Source organism: Zonotrichia albicollis, chromosome 1, assembly GCF_047830755.1.
Source record: "Zonotrichia albicollis isolate bZonAlb1 chromosome 1, bZonAlb1.hap1, whole genome shotgun sequence".
Classification (NCBI taxonomy): Eukaryota; Metazoa; Chordata; class Aves; order Passeriformes; family Passerellidae; genus Zonotrichia; species Zonotrichia albicollis.
Window position 1 is genome coordinate 112,014,296 of NC_133819.1, and position 20,007 is coordinate 112,034,302.

Genomic DNA, 20,007 nt, shown 5'->3' on the forward strand with positions numbered 1-20,007 from the left:
TTATGATGAGGTCTGGAAAGATTTATCAAGACCATCAGTGAAAATGTATTCCTCATGGTTCCAACAAAGCCCAAATTAAAACAAACATTAAAAAACAGTGATTTGAATTTTAGCTCTGCTAATAAAACCAGAGGAAACTTTCCAATGGCTACTCAGTTGAAGCTGACTCTGCCTCTTTACCTTAACTGAACAGGAATGTCTGAAGATAAGGATTCATACTGTGATTAATGTTCAGCTATAACACACAAGAAACAAATGGCTTCTCCAGCTTTTCTGGAGAAATTGATCGATTTGCTTTGGGAAAGGAATTATGCCATGCCTGTATTTACCAACCAGTACACATGTTTGCCTCACAAGACCAATGTAATGTTAAGCTGATTTATTTTTATTGATGTCTTCAGAATCCCAAGCGTGCTATGTAAATCCAAAGAATTTAGATATAGGAACCTCTGGCAATTAAAATATTGATGAAGGTATAAACAACTTATTCATGCTGTATAAAGTTATTATGAAGAATTATCTTATTAGAAACAGAATAACCTAAAGATTGTATTACCTATATAAATTATAGATGTTAAATGACAAATGTAAAAATTAACACAGTAGTAACCTATATATTTCAAGGATAAAAATTTCAACTATGAAAAACATAGTGAAGCAAAAGTTCTGAGGATGCTGCCACGACTGCCACTGCCTACACTACATGGAAAGTTCTGCTATCTCACAGTTAACAGTAGACTTACAGAGTCTATTCTTTTTTAGTTTATTATTTCACGTAAATAGCCCAACATATAAGTTCTAGGTACTGTAAGCATTGCTATAAAGTAAGCATTAAATATGGAAAAATCATGTAAAATCAAAATCTAAACACAGGAATGGAGAAACAGACTAAAAGCAAACTACATACTCCATGTCAATTTAATACTAAAGAAAAAGAAGAAGAAGAAGAAGAAGAAGAAGAAGAAGAAGAAGAAGAAGAAGAAGAAGAAGAAGAAAAAGAATTATCTCCTCAGAGCTTAGATATAGCCTTAAAAACTACTTACCTCTTATACTTAATAGCATGATCTTGAATTGGCATAGTGAGTGCAGTAAAAATAAGTATTGTCCTGGAGTTTATATCTCAGACCAGAAGTATGCAGGGCTAAGTACTTAAGATTATGAAATACAGATATTTAGGCCAGGTTTCTCAAAAGCTTAGGCCAGGCAACTGGAAGTGTGAGTGCTAAAAGCCTTTTTGGCTCTTTAAGCATTCAAGACACTCCTACCAATTCACAGAACCATAGAACATGACCACTCAGCTCTTGAACAGAAGAGAATAGTTGTCACCATTTCCCTAAATGACACAATCACGCCTCATATACTTTCAGATTCATTAGTACATACATTTATAAAATTAACACCTACCTTATGTAGATATTTTTGAGTAATGATTGACTAGTTTCATATGAATGGTTTGTTACAATCATTGCAAAAATATTTTATCTCAATTCCAACCTAACCTATAAAAACAAGTTTTATCCGCCGAGTCTTTTGATAAATGTGCTTTCCAGAGACAACAACCTATTAATTGGCAATAACCACTGAGATCTGGGATGAAGTCATGGCTGCTTTATCTCTAATAAGGTAATTCCATCTTTATGCAGCAAATTTTTCAGCTCCTCAGTGTTTTGTCACTCATTTAGATCCATTAGGAACTCCAACATCTTTTTCCAGTATTACATAAACCTGTATATTTTGTTTTTTGTGAAGGCAGGGTGGACACTTAGTTGAATGAATAGAGGTGGATTTTACAAAGGTTCTAATGAAGCATAGAGAAACATCAACCTTGTGAGACTTATCTTTAAGCTGAAACAGACACAAGCAGTATATTCCAAAAGATGTCTGTATGTCATTCCTTCATGTGTCCACCTCCCAGCTGAGCCAAGAGGCTGTAAAATAGCACACATGCCACAGACTCATGTAACTTCTTTTCCAATAAACACAGCTATTCTTGCTAAGCAACACACTGAGGGAAACAGGAATTTTCAAAACCTTTATTTTAGTCATTTAATACAGCTTTTGAAACAGGTCCAGTCCCACGGGGCTCCATCTGCAAAAGATTTTTTAAGAGCATATGACTAACTGTACAAAGTGAGACAAGGATAAATTCATTCAGAGGGGGTCCAAAAAAACATATATCTCTGATTAAGTAAAAGGGCCCAAAGAATATCCATGTGTCCTTTTGAGAGCCAATGCATAGCTCATAGTGTGAGGTTGTGGACTGAGGACAGACTGTATTGGGGCCATTCATGGTAACCCCTAAGGAAATCAACTCACCTTTCCTTGCTTTTCTTTTATTAATCCTGAGAGGGTGCAGCCCAGGAGCTCAACAGTAGAAAGCAGAGGGAAGAAATTCTGAATAGTTCTGAAAGGGATCTTCCTGGTGGAGTCAGACAATTCCCAAATGCCATGGGAAACACAAGAGGAGGAAACACATTACTGCATGACCTCTACTAAAATATAAAATGGAGTCAGAAGCAATATACATGATTTCATCCCAATATTAATTAAAACACACATGAAAAACAATCGCACTGTTGTCTGCTAGAACACCTGTACACAAGGTTTATGTTTGTATTGCAGGTGCCTTAACAACATGAGCTCTTTCTATGCTCCTGGTTCATCTGTATGATTCCATACTTTGGTTCATGGCCACTGGATATGACTGTTCTCATCAGACAAAGGGAAAAAATATATGAATATATATATATGTGTATATGTATTGTGTGTGCGTGCATGTATATGAAGAGAACAGCATGTAGGATTTCCCATCAGATCTGGGAGTAGCTCATGGCATATTCATGATAAGAGTTGGAGAGCACAGACTGAATAGGTGTGAAGGGACACTGAGAATGACACTCTGACCGAAGCAGCTGATGAGAGGAAGCATCTCTATGAGAAATATTCAGCATCTCTATGAGAAATATTCAGTTGTACCACGCCAAGATCCAGGCAACAGCTGCAGTATTTCACAGACACACTATGAGCTCCAAGAAGCAGCAGCTTAGGGAAAACTCTAGAGATGCATATGGAATTCATCCAGTATTAAAATGTTTCATGGCATGCCACACTTACATGGGTGAAATGGAAACTCACATCAGTTACAGATTCCTACCTTTGGCTGTATATTTTTATACCCTTTCATCAGTTTCCAGTGAAACACAAATGTTGACTGTTTACACAGCTCTCACAGACCAGTTTCCAGGATCTGTTACTGATTGTGCAAGAATACCATTCTGTAATATTTGTAACCATCAATGTCTTATTCCTTACCACGCATTTTGCAAAATTTTTTGATTGCTGTCTTTTGACTGTGTTTAATAAACATAACAAACATTTCACAGCTTTCAATGCCTACCTACACCACTATCCCTTCCCTTCCTCAATAACTAATGTAGATGCTGTTTTTTAATTGCTTCTTTCAAGTATTCAAAATCAGTCAGTGTTAGAGATGAAATACAAAGCAGGATGTTTTGATGAAACATATGGCAGACAAAACCTCAAGCAGACTGATAGGGATTATTGGCAGTTGTTCTTTTTCACTCCCCATTCTGCGGGGAATAAGATGCTGCTAGAGACCATCTGGGAAATCCATCTAGCAAATCCCTTGTTGTTGTAGGGATCTAGGACATCAACCATGATTCCAGTTCCTCACTGTTTTCAGTGGCACATTACAGCTGCAGCACTGTTGTTTTCTATGGGGCTGAAATTATTAACCAGAACTCAGTGGACAATGTGAATTGAATTCTTGCATATCCTCTTGGAGCAAATGTCTATTATCTAGGTTCCCCTTTACAGAGGACTAGATTCAGTAATTAAAGTTAATTTCTCACAGCCCTATATTCTGGCAAAGTAATACTGTTATCTTTACCTATTATTTTTTTCATAAAAACCAAAATTTAAGATAGGTGTTCCATGAATCTTCAGAAGCAGATGCAGGAGAATGACCAGAAAAGTTGAAGAAAAAAGAGCAAGCAACAAAAGGAAAGATGAAAGAGAACAAATTAGTTAAACAGTTTTAAAGTTGAATTCTACTTTTCTTTCCTCTACTAAAAATTGACCTATTCACTTCTCTCACATCACCCAACAAATTCAGCTGCCTGAATAAGTCTCCAAAAAAAGTATTCAGTGTTCTAATGTAATTAATTATTCCCAGCAATTGCTATGGAGAGCACACAAAAGCACAGCTTGAAAGTGTATCAAGCATTCAGCAAGACATTTGGCTACTGGCATTCATTCAACAAGACAAAAAGATTAGCAAATGAGATATCTGTAAGACAACTAATAAAAATTATATTTATTTTAAAATCTCATCAATATATTGTTATAAATGTCATTAAAGATGAAAAATCTTTGGCTTCTTTCCTCTCTTTTCTCAGGACTCGTCTTGGCATGTAGAAAATAATTCAATACCAGAAAGAAAAAATTAGGACTAACATTCATGATTATCAACTTCTTGAATAACAATATAGTTTTGAAGGAGTTGAATGTGTAGAAAGTAGCCAAATAGGAAGCCATTCATCCAAGATTAGTTTTGAGGATCAGCTCTTCAACCTCAGCATCTGAAAAATTAAAAAATGACAGTTCATTAAGTGTAAATAATATTAAGACTAAACACAATCACAATAGGTAGCAATTATTGCTGCCCCATTATATCTTGCTCAATTTACCATCAAATAGTGTTTAATCTTCCAAGAGCAAGATTTGCTCTCAGTCTTTTTCTAGGTGGCAGAGAAGCTGCATATGTGATAACAGAAGAAGAAAAAGGAGCAGCAAATCATTTAATGTGGTAAGACTTCAACACAAATTCAATTTCCTTCCTAATGGGGAAAAAACCCCAACAAACTACAACAAAAAAACCCTCACAAAAATAAGAGTTAGGGATTGTAACAAGGTTCAGCCTTGAAGGTGTCTATCAGGAACAAATCTCAGCTGAAGTGAACAAGAATTTGCCTGAAAGGTACAGACGTGTTCCCAGACTGATAAGTTATAAAACGTTCTTGGCTGTAAACAGGGAGGGAAGTAATTTCAGACCTTACCTCTTTGATTGCAGAGGCACTTGATAGCTTTCTGGCTTGTCTGAACAGATGTCCAGCCTCTAAAAGCAAGTCGGAGAAAGTCCTGCATCTCCTTCCTGAGCAAGTGCTTCTTGTTCAATATGAGTGACGAGAGACTCCAAAGGTAAAAGTGGATGAGGATGGACAGCTGGATCTGTGAGCAACACACATTCAATCTGGAATCAAGAGCACCACTTTCTGCTACTTGACCCATGTGCTCTTCCTCCTTTAAAAAGAAACCTCTGAGAAAATTTCTAAAAGATCACATCAAAACTTATTCTCTTCCATGCCAGCTTTACATTAGCTGGGATTTCATACACATATGGAGCCAGCTTGTGTTCTCCATTACAGGTATGTAAATCTGGAGTGGCATCATCAGTTTCCATTTAATTGACCTGGAGTTACATCATTGTAATGAATGCCCTGCAGGAAATCAATTTCACTTTCAAGAGCTTTGAGTGAACATGAAAACCTGCTACTAAATGTACTTCCAATGGGAAGAATTAGACACAGAACTGATGGTATCATAGACAAAGAACTTTGATGAATGGGACTGTTAGAGAATGCTACAGAATTCATATTTTCTGACAAAGACAACACTGATTTATTATTTTTTTTTCATGCAGCTGCAGTGGCATGAAAAACATGCTCTTCAAAACAATTACTTATTTAGCCATTTATTATGGGTAACCCCCAAAATCAGAAGACGCAATTCTGGAAAAAACAGTGCTCTATAAAACCATAGTTGTTACACTTGAACAGTGATTATTAAACCACTAAACTAACATCAAAAGTTTTTTGGTACTAAAGCTTCTCAGTGCCCTCTAACATCTTCCTACAAAAGAGCAGCAAAAAAAGAACTTTTTTTTTTCTTCATAAAACTAAGATGCTTTATCCAAAAAACAAATCAATTGACTTTTAGAGTGAGAAAACTGTGTTTTTCTCAGTTTGCTTGTTTTTTACAAGTAGGGAAGAGTAAGATCAAGGTGTCAGATAAAAAAGTAGAGTAAAACATAAAGGACTCAGACTTTATGAGAGCAACTTCTAAAGCCCCTATGCATGAAGCAGAAATTCATTGGGAAAGAGAAAAAAACAGGTTAATTTGTAGGTGAGTGGGCAGAAAAAGAATTAGGAAGTCACAAAACTGCTTGCATACACTTTTTGTTCTCCTTTAATTGAAGTTCTTCATGCACAGGAGAAGAGAACAGGCTTATCTTCTACTGTAGTATATCTATCTCCCAAGAAGAGAAAAGCACTGACATGCCAGTGACCTTTGCACAAACTTGAGCATAGCAGAGAAAGAAGATACATACTTACAGAGAACCCTTGAGCCTGCCTTCACACACCAAAGTTGTGAGATGCAAGAATAAAGATATAGCCTCCTATCACCTACACATGATGGTGGCAGGGGTGGATTCTGCCTTCAGTTCCCTTCTTTTGTCATCTTTACTTTTAAATCTCAGTACAAACTATTTCCACAGATTCAGTGTAAAGCAGCAATGATGGAACCAATGATTGGGTAGCAATTAAGGCAAAGTTGGAATATGTCACCATCCTGTCCTCAGTGCTACAATTGGAATGGTGAAAGCAGACTGGACCCTAGCGGAGCTGAAGACTCATTTTGTGCTGGTATCTCATTCCTCCAGAATGTTCATAATGCTGGCTTTGCCTTCTGCCTCACTCCTGCTGTTGTTTGCTCAAAATCTAGTTTGCCACTACTTGTAGTAACATGTTCTAAACCTTTCACAAGACTTTGCTCCACTCTTCATAAGTTATTATGACAGTAGCAAACAGTATTTCCTGCTAAGTCTCTTTCTAGTCCTAACAATTAAGCCATAAAATAAAGCTGTCAAACCCCTGGACTGCAGACTCTTAAGATACTTCCATAAACAAAACAGCAGTCAGTAAAATATGGCATTGCTTGAACACTTTCTGTCTGACCATGGAAATGAAATAAAACATGAAATAAAAGTTAGAACAAACAAAACCAAAAAAGTCTAATTTCTTCTTATGCCATACCAAGAGACCCAACTTCAAGCAAGGGAGACAATGACAAGTTCTGAGGAGAGACGAGATGGAATCAAAAGATCCTTTCTGACAGGCTAAACTCTCAATCCAGATTATCCTAACTTGGGTATTTAGCAAAATAAACTAGATGGGCAAAAGGGTATTTTCTTTTTGTACTAAAAAACCAACATACAGATTTTAGTGGTATCCTCAAAAGAGGAGGAGACACTTCTATCCTGCCCTTTCCACCTTCCCTTCTGCTTAGAGCTGAGGTAACCATCTCATATAAGAACCACGGCACAATGCTCCCATTCAGCTGAAACTTGTCTATTCTACTTAAATGTAAATAATGATGATGATGAAAGAAAAAAAATTGAATTAGTAAGTAAAAAAAAGAAAGGAAAAAAACCCAGAACAACACCTCCAACACTGTTCTTAATAACATGCAAATTCCCAAAGTCTTCATTTTAACTCCTGCTTCAAGGAGCTGCAAACCTGTTTAACATTTTATTAACAATTTTTTAAAATAAATTACTTCATAAGTTTCTCGATAGGCTTCTATCAGCCTCAATTAAAAGTGCACTGCAATTCCTAAGGATTCCACTTGCTTTAGAAAAAGCCATATGGTTCCTTATTTTCTGACCATGGCCATTTGCCCAAGGAAACCTGCAGACAGAAGCACAGGGAACTAGACAGGCAGTGACTCCATTGCCTCAGAAACACAATGTCAGATATGATGATGTTCACTGGATTTAAGGAATGACCTTCCACCTTTTGCTAAGATGCAATCACATCTTTTAGAAGAAAAGAGAGTGAGGAAGAAATTCATCGAGATCTGCCTTGCTCCTCATAGGTGTTGTCTATCTGTGGCTAAATTCATGTGCACTTTTGGAAAACAGAAGGATTCACCACAGATTATCAGTATAATTGCATACACAGGTCAGGCTGCTTGGACAGTCATGCCTGGTTTCCCTTGGTAATGATGAGCTCCATCAAAACAGATGTTACAAGATTCTACAGCTGGACTAATCACTGAAGATGACTAAATTTTATAGTGCAGGAGATTCAGACTTCACCCAGGACCTCATACATGCTCTGGCTTTCAGATGCCACACAAGGTTACAGCCTTTAAATGCCTTCCTGGAGAAGGGCCTGAGTTAAAAGCAGACTGCGCCAGGTTAACCTGCCAGTGTAGATACAATCCATTGAAACAGTAATGTGTAAGAGTTTGAAGTTGCAATTGCTGGAAGCAAACAGAAATGGCCCATGATAATAACACTATTCTTTACATCAAGCTGTAGAAAAAAGGTTGAGAAACACTTCAAAAGCCCAGCATTACAGGAGAAACAGAAAGATTTTAGTTTTAGAGACTACATGAAAACTGCCTCATGGTGATCAACTGTAGCTATATTGACAAGCACATTAGAATTCAGTATTATAATTAAAATTCATGGTATGCAGCAACCATTATTTACTGTTCTCTCCTTTAAAACTATGTTTTACTTTCCAGACTTAAAGGAAACATTTCTTATCTTGTGCAATTCTTCAAGAAGCCAATTTCACATTTTAGCTAAATATAATGCATATTAACTTAGGCTACCATACATCCAGAGGGACTCAAGGTGTCCAACTTTCTACCAGAAATTTCATCTGGTAGAAAGAAAAAAAGCCAGCTGTTTGCAATTAGTAGGTATCTGGTCAAAATGAGCACGTATGTTGTCCTTGTTACCTCATTTTAATGCCTCTCCTAGGCATTTATGATCAGTAGCATATATTTCTATCTGGAAAATCCCACAATGATGTTTTTGCATATTAGGAGTGCCATTTGCAATACAGACATAACAAACCATTTATTAATCCAGGTAAAATAATGGCACAATGTAAGTATGACTGGTGAGCTCAAACGCCTGTTTTCCCATACTATATTAAAATAACATTGTTATCCAAATGCAAAAGAGACAAAATCATTTGAAACAAGGAGGCTTGCTGTATTTAGTGAAATAAATAATGAAGAAGAGATAAAGCTATATAATAACTTTTCAAAATAAAATATATGGTGCAGGAAGTAGCAATAACAAAAGAATACAGCAATAAAAAACCTCAGTGCTACAGAGACTTCACCACAGTCATACAAAAACCCAGCAGGCTCACACATAAGTAATGATCTAAAATAATTCATATATGCATGTAACTATTTGAGTTCATACAACCACATATGCAGAGCATTTGCTGATGAATACTTTAGAAGTGTTTTCTAATACAAAGACCCAGACCAGGTAAGTTAAACTTAGGTATATGTTTTTTCAGCTATGCAAAATTTCACAAACTTCAATTTAGCCCTAAATGGTTGTAGAAATTTCTGCTGCTGTGAACAACTAGGTCTTACTGGAGGGTCTCTTTCGTAATATAAGCTCAATAAAAGTACATATATATAAAATGTATATACATAATTATGTGTACATATATTCATTAAAAACTATGAAAACCCATTTTGTCCTTGCAAAACAAATTTTCAGTAAATAGTAAAACATTTTGGATCAGATTTTAAAGTTGTTAGAGTTTGCCAACTCCCTCCACTGCACTCAGGTCATGATCTTTTTTTAAAAAGAAGAGATTACCACACAAACTCACTGCCTGAACTGAGGATTCGAAGTCACACTGTCCACGGAAATGTCACTTGCTTAAAGAGTGCTACTAACACCAGTTTTAAAAGCCATATTCTGAAGTAACTGAACCAAGCATTCTTTAAATAATATACTGTGGTTGTTCATAGAGTTATCTAATCTCCAGTTATTTATCTAAGTCTTTTTCAGGCAAGAAAAAAGCAAACCCTACATTTCTTAAAAATCACTAATTATGTCCTCTGTGTCCATAGGCATTATAATAGGAAAATGTTAAATATCCCTGTTTTGACTACCAAGACCTTTTGCAGAATAATACTGTTATTTTCACAAATTCTCCCTATAGCAAAATAGGTATGGACAAGATGAATATTCTGAAAATTTAACTTCCACAAAGAAATAACCATTTTCCATAATTATTTCAATTTTAGCTCTCATGTTTTCAAAGCAAATATGATGGGAAAACTACCATTTTTATCTCAGCAGCTTCTTCTGATCAAAATTCTGCAGTGGATACAAAATTATCTATCTATCAGAACATGTCAGCCAAGAGATCCTCCTAGCTCCTTTCCTTTGCCCCTGAGTTTCACAGTCTTGACTCCCAAGAGAATACCATCTTGTGTAGGTTAAATGGGACATTGAGGAAGCATAATATATTTCTTCCTTCAGTACTAGCCCATCAATTCAAATATATTTAGAAACTAGATATTTTCTTCAGCAACTCATCTTACAAATCTCTAACAAATTTTGTTTATCTGAGGATTGTGTTCTTCCTGAACTCTTTACTCTATATTTAATAATCTTTACTGAATATCTAATTAATCATATACTTAAATGAACTCTAAGCATCAACATGAGTTTCACTAGGACAAAAAGAGGAGATAAATCTGCATATTGTTGGCAATATAGAGTGGGCAGGATGACAGCAAGTGTGAAAGAATGTATTGATGTGGGGGACGATTCTGGCCTCAAAATTTGTAAAGAATGAGATGCCTTTGATTGTCATCTAAGTTCATTATAGATTTTTAACACTTTTTGATACATTTTTCTTGCATCTGAGTTGGAATTGATTCAAATTGGAAAGTGAACATTAGGCTATGTTCCTGTCTTAGCTATAAATGAGTGCCACATTAAGACTCCTCCCCCTCTTTGCCAAGCTTATTTGTGTATTTGCAAGAGTGATGGCACAAGCAACAACCTACCTCAGGCAAAAGAGCCTGTGTGTCTGTCAATATTTGGGTGATGAGCCTATAAAAGGTTCATTAGAACAATCTGCCCTGAAGCAAAAGAAGATACTGTTCATATCAGCCAATTTGAGACCCACTGTGCAACTCAAACTACTGAGTAAATCCAGCACTGGGGTTCATACACAGGCAGAGACTAGAGCTAGTCATAATATTTTCCAGAGAATGCAAGTTTGTGAGAAAAAAAGTATTCCATACAGATAAACAGTTTTTCATAAAGATTTCATGGAGAAGTGTTGGGATACATGATTTGCTTAATGGCCATGAGAAAGACTAATCTCCCATTTAATCTCCCTTTGCTCTACCCACTAAAACTTAGGCACTAAAATTACAAAATCATTACAAGTTTTCATTTTTACTCCACAGGCAATGGAGATAGGAGATAAAACCTTAGTATGATTAAATGTTGTTCTCTAGATATCACTCATGTACTATCCCTTTCTAAGTATGCTTAAGGATTTTAACACTTGTTTCAAAGCCCTGTAAAAAAATGTCCCCATTCAAGGTATATCTATCCTGTCAGGCTACTGAAAGCCAATGAGTAGCATTAATAGTCTTTGGATCCAGGACTCACATCCTATTACTGCTGCTGTAAAAGTGGTAAGCCAGTTGGTCATCAGATACTAATTTAAAAAAAAATGGAACATGTGGCCAGTAAGATCAATGACTAAATTCTATGACATATGCCATTTCTTCACCCTCCCTACTGTAGGCCCTCATGAAAAACACCATCCTAGTAATCTAGCTGACTTAATCTGTGAGATCTGTCTTTATCTACAAAATAACATCCTTGCTTCTCCTTACCCAGACAATAGAAACTACAGCGAAAAGCCCTCAGGGGATTACAGCTTCTTAAAGCAAACTTGTCAGTTTTAATTCAGGTTAGGTGCCTGCATAACACAATCATGAAGAAACCAAATCAGCTCCTTTCAGATGTTGATAATTCACTAGTAGGAATTTTCTTGGCCATACGCACTTAACATTTATGTGGATTAATTCTTGTCCAGGTTTTGGTGAGAAAGAGTTCATTTTCTTCCTAGTAGCTGGTATAGTGCTGTGTTTTGGATTAAGTATGAGAATAATATTGATATCATACTGATGTTTTAGTTGATGCTAAGCCGTGCTTATCCCAAGTTAATGATTTTTCAATTTCCCAAGCTCTACTGGTGAGCAGGTGGACAAATGGCTGGAAGGGAGCAAGCAAAGGACAGCTGACCCAAACTGGCCAAAGGGATATTCTGCACCACAGAGAGGATTCCCCAGTATATAAACTGGGGGGAGGTGGCCAGAAACTGTCAAATGCTGCTCAGACACTGACTGGGCATTGGTCAATGGGTGGTGAGCATGTATTGTGCATCACTTGTGTTTCTTGGATTTTATTCCTCTTTCCCTTTTTGTTGTATTATTTTTCATTACAATTATGAGTAGTAGTAGTAATAGTAGTAGTAGTAATAGTAGTAGTAGTAATAGTAGTAGTAGTAGTAGTAGTAGTAATATAATTTATTTTATTTCAATTGTCAAACTGTTCTTAACCCATAGGTTCTACCTTTCTTCCATTCTCCTCCTGACTCCACCAAGGCAGAGAGGGGAGTTAGAGAGCAGCTGTGAGGTACTTAGTTGCCAGCTGTGTTTAAACCATGATAATTCTACAGATACATAATAGAAGTGATGAGATGGCCATCTGTAAATATACATACATATATATCTCCATATTTATATATTTTTTTTTCAAATTGGCAATGTAGAACATTCTTAATAAATTATAAAATTGATAAAATTGATAAAAATCATGTCTGATGGAGAACTACACCATTTTTGCCGGTGTGTCAGCACAATGTATTGCCTATACATAGATATTCACCCATATACATCTACATACATTTAATGTATATAGGCATCATATATGTGTAACAGAGCATACAAATCTACGTATGGCATTTAAATAATGATCTGACAAACATTAGACACATCACATTAAGTGCTTAGCTGGGAAAAACCTTTAGTTTGGCCTCACAAATATTTTTCTTTTCTGAACTACATGCTACATATCTTACCTTGCTTCCATTTTCTCTTGCCTCCCGTTCCATCTTGAGATCAGAAATTAGGAGAGTCTTGTATTTGTTCTTTCCATTACTGCTGTGATCATCTAGTCTGTATTCTGAAGTCAGCTGAGCAGAGAGGGGACTGTCACTCAGGTTCAGAGGCTGCTCATCCTGCTCCAGATTTGTTTTACCATTACTGTTGGTTTCTGCCATCTCCCTGCAGTGTGTTCCCCCTGAAGCATTGGAACTGTGTCCCACGGTCTCATTGCCATTAAAACTCTCTGCGGCTGAATCATCTATTAAAAAAGATACATTTTCAGTCACATGCCACATAATCATCTCTGTCCAGTTCAAAAATAATTTATATATTCACAATTTTTTTTTCAAAACAGAATGAAAGCTGTTTCTATTACTAGCACCAGTAAATTTCTGTAAAAAGTGCAAACACACTTCTCCATGTTTTCAAGCAAAAGCTTGAAGTAAATCCATAAAATATTATTAAGTAAAGGGAAATTGTCTGGGCTGACACTTTAGCACCACTGTGTACATAAAGGATAATCACAAAGGATTTTTAGGGACAAAGTGATAAAGTCTGCCTTGATCAATCTGGCTGTCCATATGGCTATGGATCTATTTAGATTCTTATACCACATTCATTAGTGCACTATCACATATTAGTGAAATCAACAGAGGTGCACATGGTACTGAGAGAAAATCAGAATCTCAGGTTTTAAGTGTGCAGAACAGCATGTGTCATATCCATAAATATCTTTTTGCAGAGATACAGTGTAAATAAATCTGATGTGTTCACTGCTGGCAGCAGAGATTACACTAGAAGAGCTGATTCCTGAAATAAAGATCCTGTCTTCATTTTGTTCAGGTGTCCATTCACTTCTTTCATTCATTGTGTGTTATAATATACTTTAAAATATTGATAAATAGTGGACTAAACTATAAGCCTGAACACTCCATCCAGAAACTCTGGATGTGTCATTGTTACCCTTATGATTTTACAGTTGGATTGTATGATTTTAATATGTGTCTTCACTTACTTACAGATTTGTGTGTCTTGTCAATAGTGGAATTTGTCACCTGTCCTACCACTCAGCCCTTCTTTACTGCTAAACAATCTTTTGGCCAAGAGCCAATTTAGTAAAACATTTTATTTTTCAAAGGATTAAATGGCAGTAGAATTTGGCACTCACTTTGCCCTCTTCTTGTTCTCTAAAGCACCCCTGTGCTGGCAATTTACACGGTTTTGCTCACGGTGCAAACCTGCCCAGGGCTCTACAAGGATTTGCTTATTGCAGACTATGAAGCTGGAAACAAAACTGGGAGGTCAGTAGTCAGGAATGCATTCAGATTGAAACTGGAGATATGAAATGAGATGGATCTTCATATCTTACCACCTTAATATACCATCTTTTTTAGGCCCTTCTAAACAACTTCCATGGAAAAGGAGCAAACACATTTATACACACGAGGAATTTTAAAAACCCATTAGGACACATGCTTTAACAGTTGTGCTCAGAAATACTCATGCTTTAACTACATGATTAATCAAATTGTTGACTCACCATCATTATTACAGTAAAAAACAACTATTCACCGCTCTCAGATGAGATTTTTAAAAGAGAAGAAAATAGTGGATAAATGGGTAGTGATCTAATTCAATTGAATTAGAAAAGCCAGAGACAAGCTATCATACATCATTCTCTTACTTTCTGCACTCCAAAAATATTTTTATGCCATAAATACATACAGGACTGGGCATGCACTATGACCATATTTTTTTAAAATTGCTTTGTTTTGTAAACTTGGGAGAAAAAAAATCGAATTTTCTAACACAAATTAAGGGTCATAACTTAAAAAATTGTATTTGAGGACCATTTTTTGTTGTTCTAAAACAGCTGTATAACTAATGGCTACAATAAAAAACAACCAACTGTGCTTTGGTGTGTATCACTTTTACATTATCTCTTGGGAATACCAATGTATATACAATAAATTACATAACATTCCTAGAATAAGACTTTTAAGTGTGTATACCAAACAAACTTGTAACAGAGCCAATGTTGCTTGAGGATTTCAGCTATGTAAGTGAATAAAAAGATCAGGATTTATCCTTAATAAATCTTATATCATGCCCTGAGACTTTTGTCTTCAAGGCCATAACATATAAAAAAGGCTAAAATTCTAACATACTCTCAGAAATAAATAAGCAGTTTTACTACTCCAAAATAGAAAATGGAATTCTAATATAGAGCTTTTATTTTTTTTAAAGAAAATAGACACACTTCCAACTGATTTGCTCTGAGAAAACAGAAAGAAACCCAGATATTTTTTAAAAGAGAAACACTTTGATTACTGTTGTGTTTAAGACTGTTAGCAGATAATTGACTTCTTGATTAACAGTTTAAAAAGTGACAGTTAGTTTCAAATTAATTAAATCAGTTACTGAATGGGTCACTGAGTGAGGGATGCTCTTCCCTTTGAAGGGCTCAGAAAATTCCCTGCTGTCGGCAGCAAAGACAGAAACAAGTGAGTAACCAGAGGATACAAAGAGCCACCGAAAAGGTGGGGGCACTGCCTACCCAGCAGCACACACGTCCGATCCCTCGGGAATTTCTGTGCGCTGGCGCTCCAGTGTCCCAGCTCATGCAGTGCAGAGGAACCACCAGCAGGACACAGAGGGCTGGATGGGAGTGGTGGGAGCTGTGCTAAGAGCTAGATCCAGGAACAGCCAACTCTCAAGCACAGCTGTTAGTTTTGCCCAGCAATAATGCTTTAATTTCTTTTTTTTGTTGCCCTGTATGACATCCGGTTGATAACTAAACCTTACAAATGTGTGAGAATATTACAATGAGAAGAAAAAATAATCTCATGTTTGTTCTAAAACATGACCACTCAATGTTGAGTAAATGTGATCAAGCATTAAAACAATAGAAAAGTTTTATAAGATTTCTGCTTTTCTTTGCAAAAGCTTGTTACTTGACGGCAAATCTCAGTTTCTACTATAAAGTCAAATATCTGTTCTTACAGTAATTTAACCTTGCTTGTCAGAGATGTGAATTTGTTTGTCAATATAACGGTCAGGAAAATGGCCACAATGGACATAGTATAAATTGCACTTTTGTCAAGTAAACAGAAATATGTATTTCCATAAAGGAGATGAAGAAAAAATAGAAAGTGGTTTAGCAATAGTTTCTCACAGATGTTACCAAGGTAACCAGATTACAAGGTTTAGTACATTCCTCCTCCCTGGGCAGCTGTCTATTTTTGCTAAGAATGAGGCTACTTTAAAGCAAGAGTTTCTCAGAAGGTTTCATAAACACAAAACACATCAGGAACGACTGAGTTTGGGGAAAAAGGCAAGAGGGTCTTGCCCAGAAGAGGAAAGTGATGTTCAACCTTGAATATAGGCAACCACAGCCCAAACACCTCCTGACCCTGCAGGGACTGCAAACACTCATGGCCATCACAGGGATGCCAAGGGGCAAGAGCAGATCCATGGACCAGTCCCTCACACCACATTCCCCAGTGGCCACTGCCTCTGCCAGGGGCGGGGGTGAGACCTCAGCTCCTGACAGCGCCTGGTGCAGCTGCTGAGTGGGGCTGCACCTAAAGCAGAGACTGCACTGGGACCAGCAGCTTGCTCACAGTTTCCTCACCTTCATCTATCACAGCACCTCAGCAACAATGAACTGATAATGCCAAAAGCCTCTTCTCTTACCAAGTACTATTTTCCCCTCCATCCAGCAGAGGCAGAGATGTGGTGGCTTGGGAAGAGCTCAGGGAAGAAGGGGCTTTGTCTAACTACGGCCACTGGTCCCTGCTCCTTGTTGGGAATTCAGTAGACATGAGGTCCACCCCAGAGCTAAGGTCAATCCCAGCCTGGTGTACACGGGGCAGCAGCCATGAACCCACTGCAGAGCTGCCCTCCCACACACAGGAGGCTCAGCAAACCACAGCATTCCTCTCTGGGCTCACTCCAGCCTCCTTTCACACAGCATTAAACTCCACTGAGGCAAGGGCAGCACATTTTCAAATCCTGTCCCTTGCCTGAACCATGCCTGCAGGGTGAATTATATGGAAAGGCTTCCAGAGAACCCTGTCTCAGACACTGGGAGCTGAGAAGGGGGAGGGAGCAAAGGGGCCCCATGCCCTGCATTGGGTATTAGGGCAGTCATAAAAGAAGTTGTGGGATGAGCTCACATCATCATCACACCCAGGAGCTGCTTTTATCCACAAGTATCAGCAATGACAGAAAATCAGCCATCAAATGCTGCTTGCTCAGGGCAGGACATGTCTTTGGGAACTGTGCAGCTGTCAAGGCTTTATCCAAGAATGATGGAAGGCTGAAAGTAAATCTACAACTGGTTTTGTTACTTAAGCCTGAAAAGGGAGTCTATCTACAAAATACATATTCATTTCTGAAAACAGCAAACTGGGGCCTCCTTCACCTATGCAGAGATCCTCTTCCAGGGATTAAAAAGCATCACCCCTCTAACAAGCAAAACATTCTAAAAGCAGAGGGAAAGTATCTTTGGATGAGGCAGCAGCCACATTCTTGCTGAAGCATAGGACACTTTCTAGGCTCAGGCACAGACTTCTCACTCATGGACCAATATTTCTTAAACCTCTTGGTGCCAACACCTCCTTCTTTCACCTTGCACACTGCTCCACACTGTTCCTGTGCACTGCTCTGAACACCCTTTGGACACCTTTAGTCCAAGTATTCTCCATGTCAGAGGTAATTAATACAACAAGGGGTACTGGCTTTAAACTGAAGGAGAGTAGGTATAAATTAGATATTAGGAAGAAATGCTTTACTGAGGTACTGGAAAAAGTTGCCACAAGAAGTTGTAGATGTCCCATATCTGGGAGTGATTAAGGGCACAGTGGGCAACCTGGTCTAGTGGAATCCAGTTCTACAGTTCTATGATTCTAATTCTCAAAACAAGATCTACAGTGATTTTTTGACTTCAAGTTAATGTCTTATCACATTGCATTACAGCTTCCAGTTCCTCCTTCCAGATCCCACTGAGACCAGCAAGATACAAAGTGACACCAGATTTATTTTTGTAGACATGAGAATTCCAGATTCCTGCTGTGAACTTTCCAAGCTCATTGCAGTCATCACTATGTTGGCTTTTCTCTCTGCTTTTGAAGGAAATTTGGAAATGGGGGAAGAAAAGACAATGCCAAAGAAAGCCCAAGCAAACAGATGCTCTGAGTTTTGATGCTTGGAACTATTGCATCCTTCACTTCAATTCTCTGCCTCAGACATTCACATTATCATGGCCTAAATCTCCATCCCAACCCAATTTCCCTGTACATCTTAGATTCTGCAAGGTGATATCAGTGGCAGCTGGTATTTTAAGGACACACTCATTTAGAGCATGAAACTAGGTTTTAATTTATAGGAATGTTCTCCTACTTTCTCCTATGATGTCTAGATTTATGAATGGGCCAACAACATATACAGCTAGAATTAGAGATTCTTTGGTTACAAGTTAACATACAGTTGTTCTACCCCAAAAGAGCTGTCTTCACACCAGATATGTCAAATGCTCAACACTATTCTCAGTAAGAGTTCTTTCTTGAGGAAAGGAAGTTGAAGTGTGCACCAAATCTTGCTGGAATAACAAGTTCATCAAACACTTGCTTTCTGAGAGCACATATTTAAGATCTGAATTCTGATATAAGTGTCTTTGAAGTACTGTGAATTGCTAACCAAGGTACAAATATATACTCTCACTTGTCTCCTTGAGAGAAAAATCTCCAGATGTTCTAAAGGAGCTCTTAGCTATCAGTTTCATACTCTAAATCACCCAGAATTCTTCATATTCCTCATATTGCAGGTAAGACAGAATGAGTTAGCAAGCCATTCTACATTAAGACAAATCTCTGAATATATCCTGACCCTCTCTCATATTACCTCTCAGATGAGAATGCAATTAAGATTTGGAACATGCTTTTACAGTTTATACAGCTGAGATTTCAGCTACCTGGAACATATTTTACTAGTTAGGGCTGGGCTTCAGCTCTAAGAGAACTAGTATGGCACAGTCCTGCAATCATACAGCCACATGGAATTTCAGTCCACTTTAAGGGCAGATATCCTGCTTAGGAACAAGTCAAAACCAAGGGAAAGGCAATTAACGTTACAACACTTTTGGCTATTTTGAGACAGTCTGACTGCATGAGGGGACCCTACAAACCAAACCCACTCCTGATAATAATGACTCTGATTATTCACATAAAAGAACAAGGCACTTGTTGGGTTCATTCTCCTCTAAGGAACAGAGATGGGGGAGGGCCCACATGCAGACAGACACTGATGCCTGCAAACTCTGAGGTAGCAGGCACTCAGGTTAAATGAACATTTTGAGTGGGCTGCTTGTCGACAGAGCATCTCTGAGAGCAGCGAGATGGGTAACTGTTCCTTCTAAAAGGAGGAGATTGGAAGTGAATGAGCTGAGTGGGATGAGTGAGACTGAAACTTCTTGCTGTGCAAATGCAGGCTGTCATAACACCCACTCTTAAAGATTGTCTACCAAAATCCTGGATGATGAAGGTTGCCTTAATCTTTTTGGGCTGGATACCACCAGCCCAGACCTTGAAAACACCACTTCACACCCTTAGCAATCCAATCCATTTGAACATGATCACATGCAAAGGCAGTACTGCAGGCCAGACAGTGGCAGGTTCAAGACCAATTTTGAATTACCATGCTGTTCTCCTTAACCTTTTTGGCTTCAATAGTGCATGCGCTTTATTTTCCTATGTTAAAATACAACTTTATGAAAATAATATGCCGCAGAAGCAAACATTATAAACTAAGTTAAATTCCTTCCACAATTCCACAACACCAAGGCAACCTTCCTAATGGGAATTAATGAAAAAAACACTCTTTTGGTAGCAACAGACAGCAGGCAGTTTTGGAAGAGGAACACCATGAATCAGACAAAAGGTGGTGTACAGTGCTGACTCA

General features: G+C 37.7%; 1 protein-coding gene across 5 annotated transcripts in view; it reads right to left on the minus strand.

The window, feature by feature from the left end:
* Window positions 1-20,007, minus strand: part of NOL4 (nucleolar protein 4) — a 187,580-nt gene that overhangs the window by 65,844 nt on the left and 101,729 nt on the right. For all 5 annotated transcript variants that reach the window (XM_074550577.1, XM_074550574.1, XM_074550570.1 and 2 more), the window contains one exon: window positions 13,023-13,306. In XM_074550577.1, coding sequence (XP_074406678.1) covers window positions 13,023-13,306 — 284 coding nt within the window. The remainder of the gene's footprint in view (window positions 1-13,022; window positions 13,307-20,007) is intronic.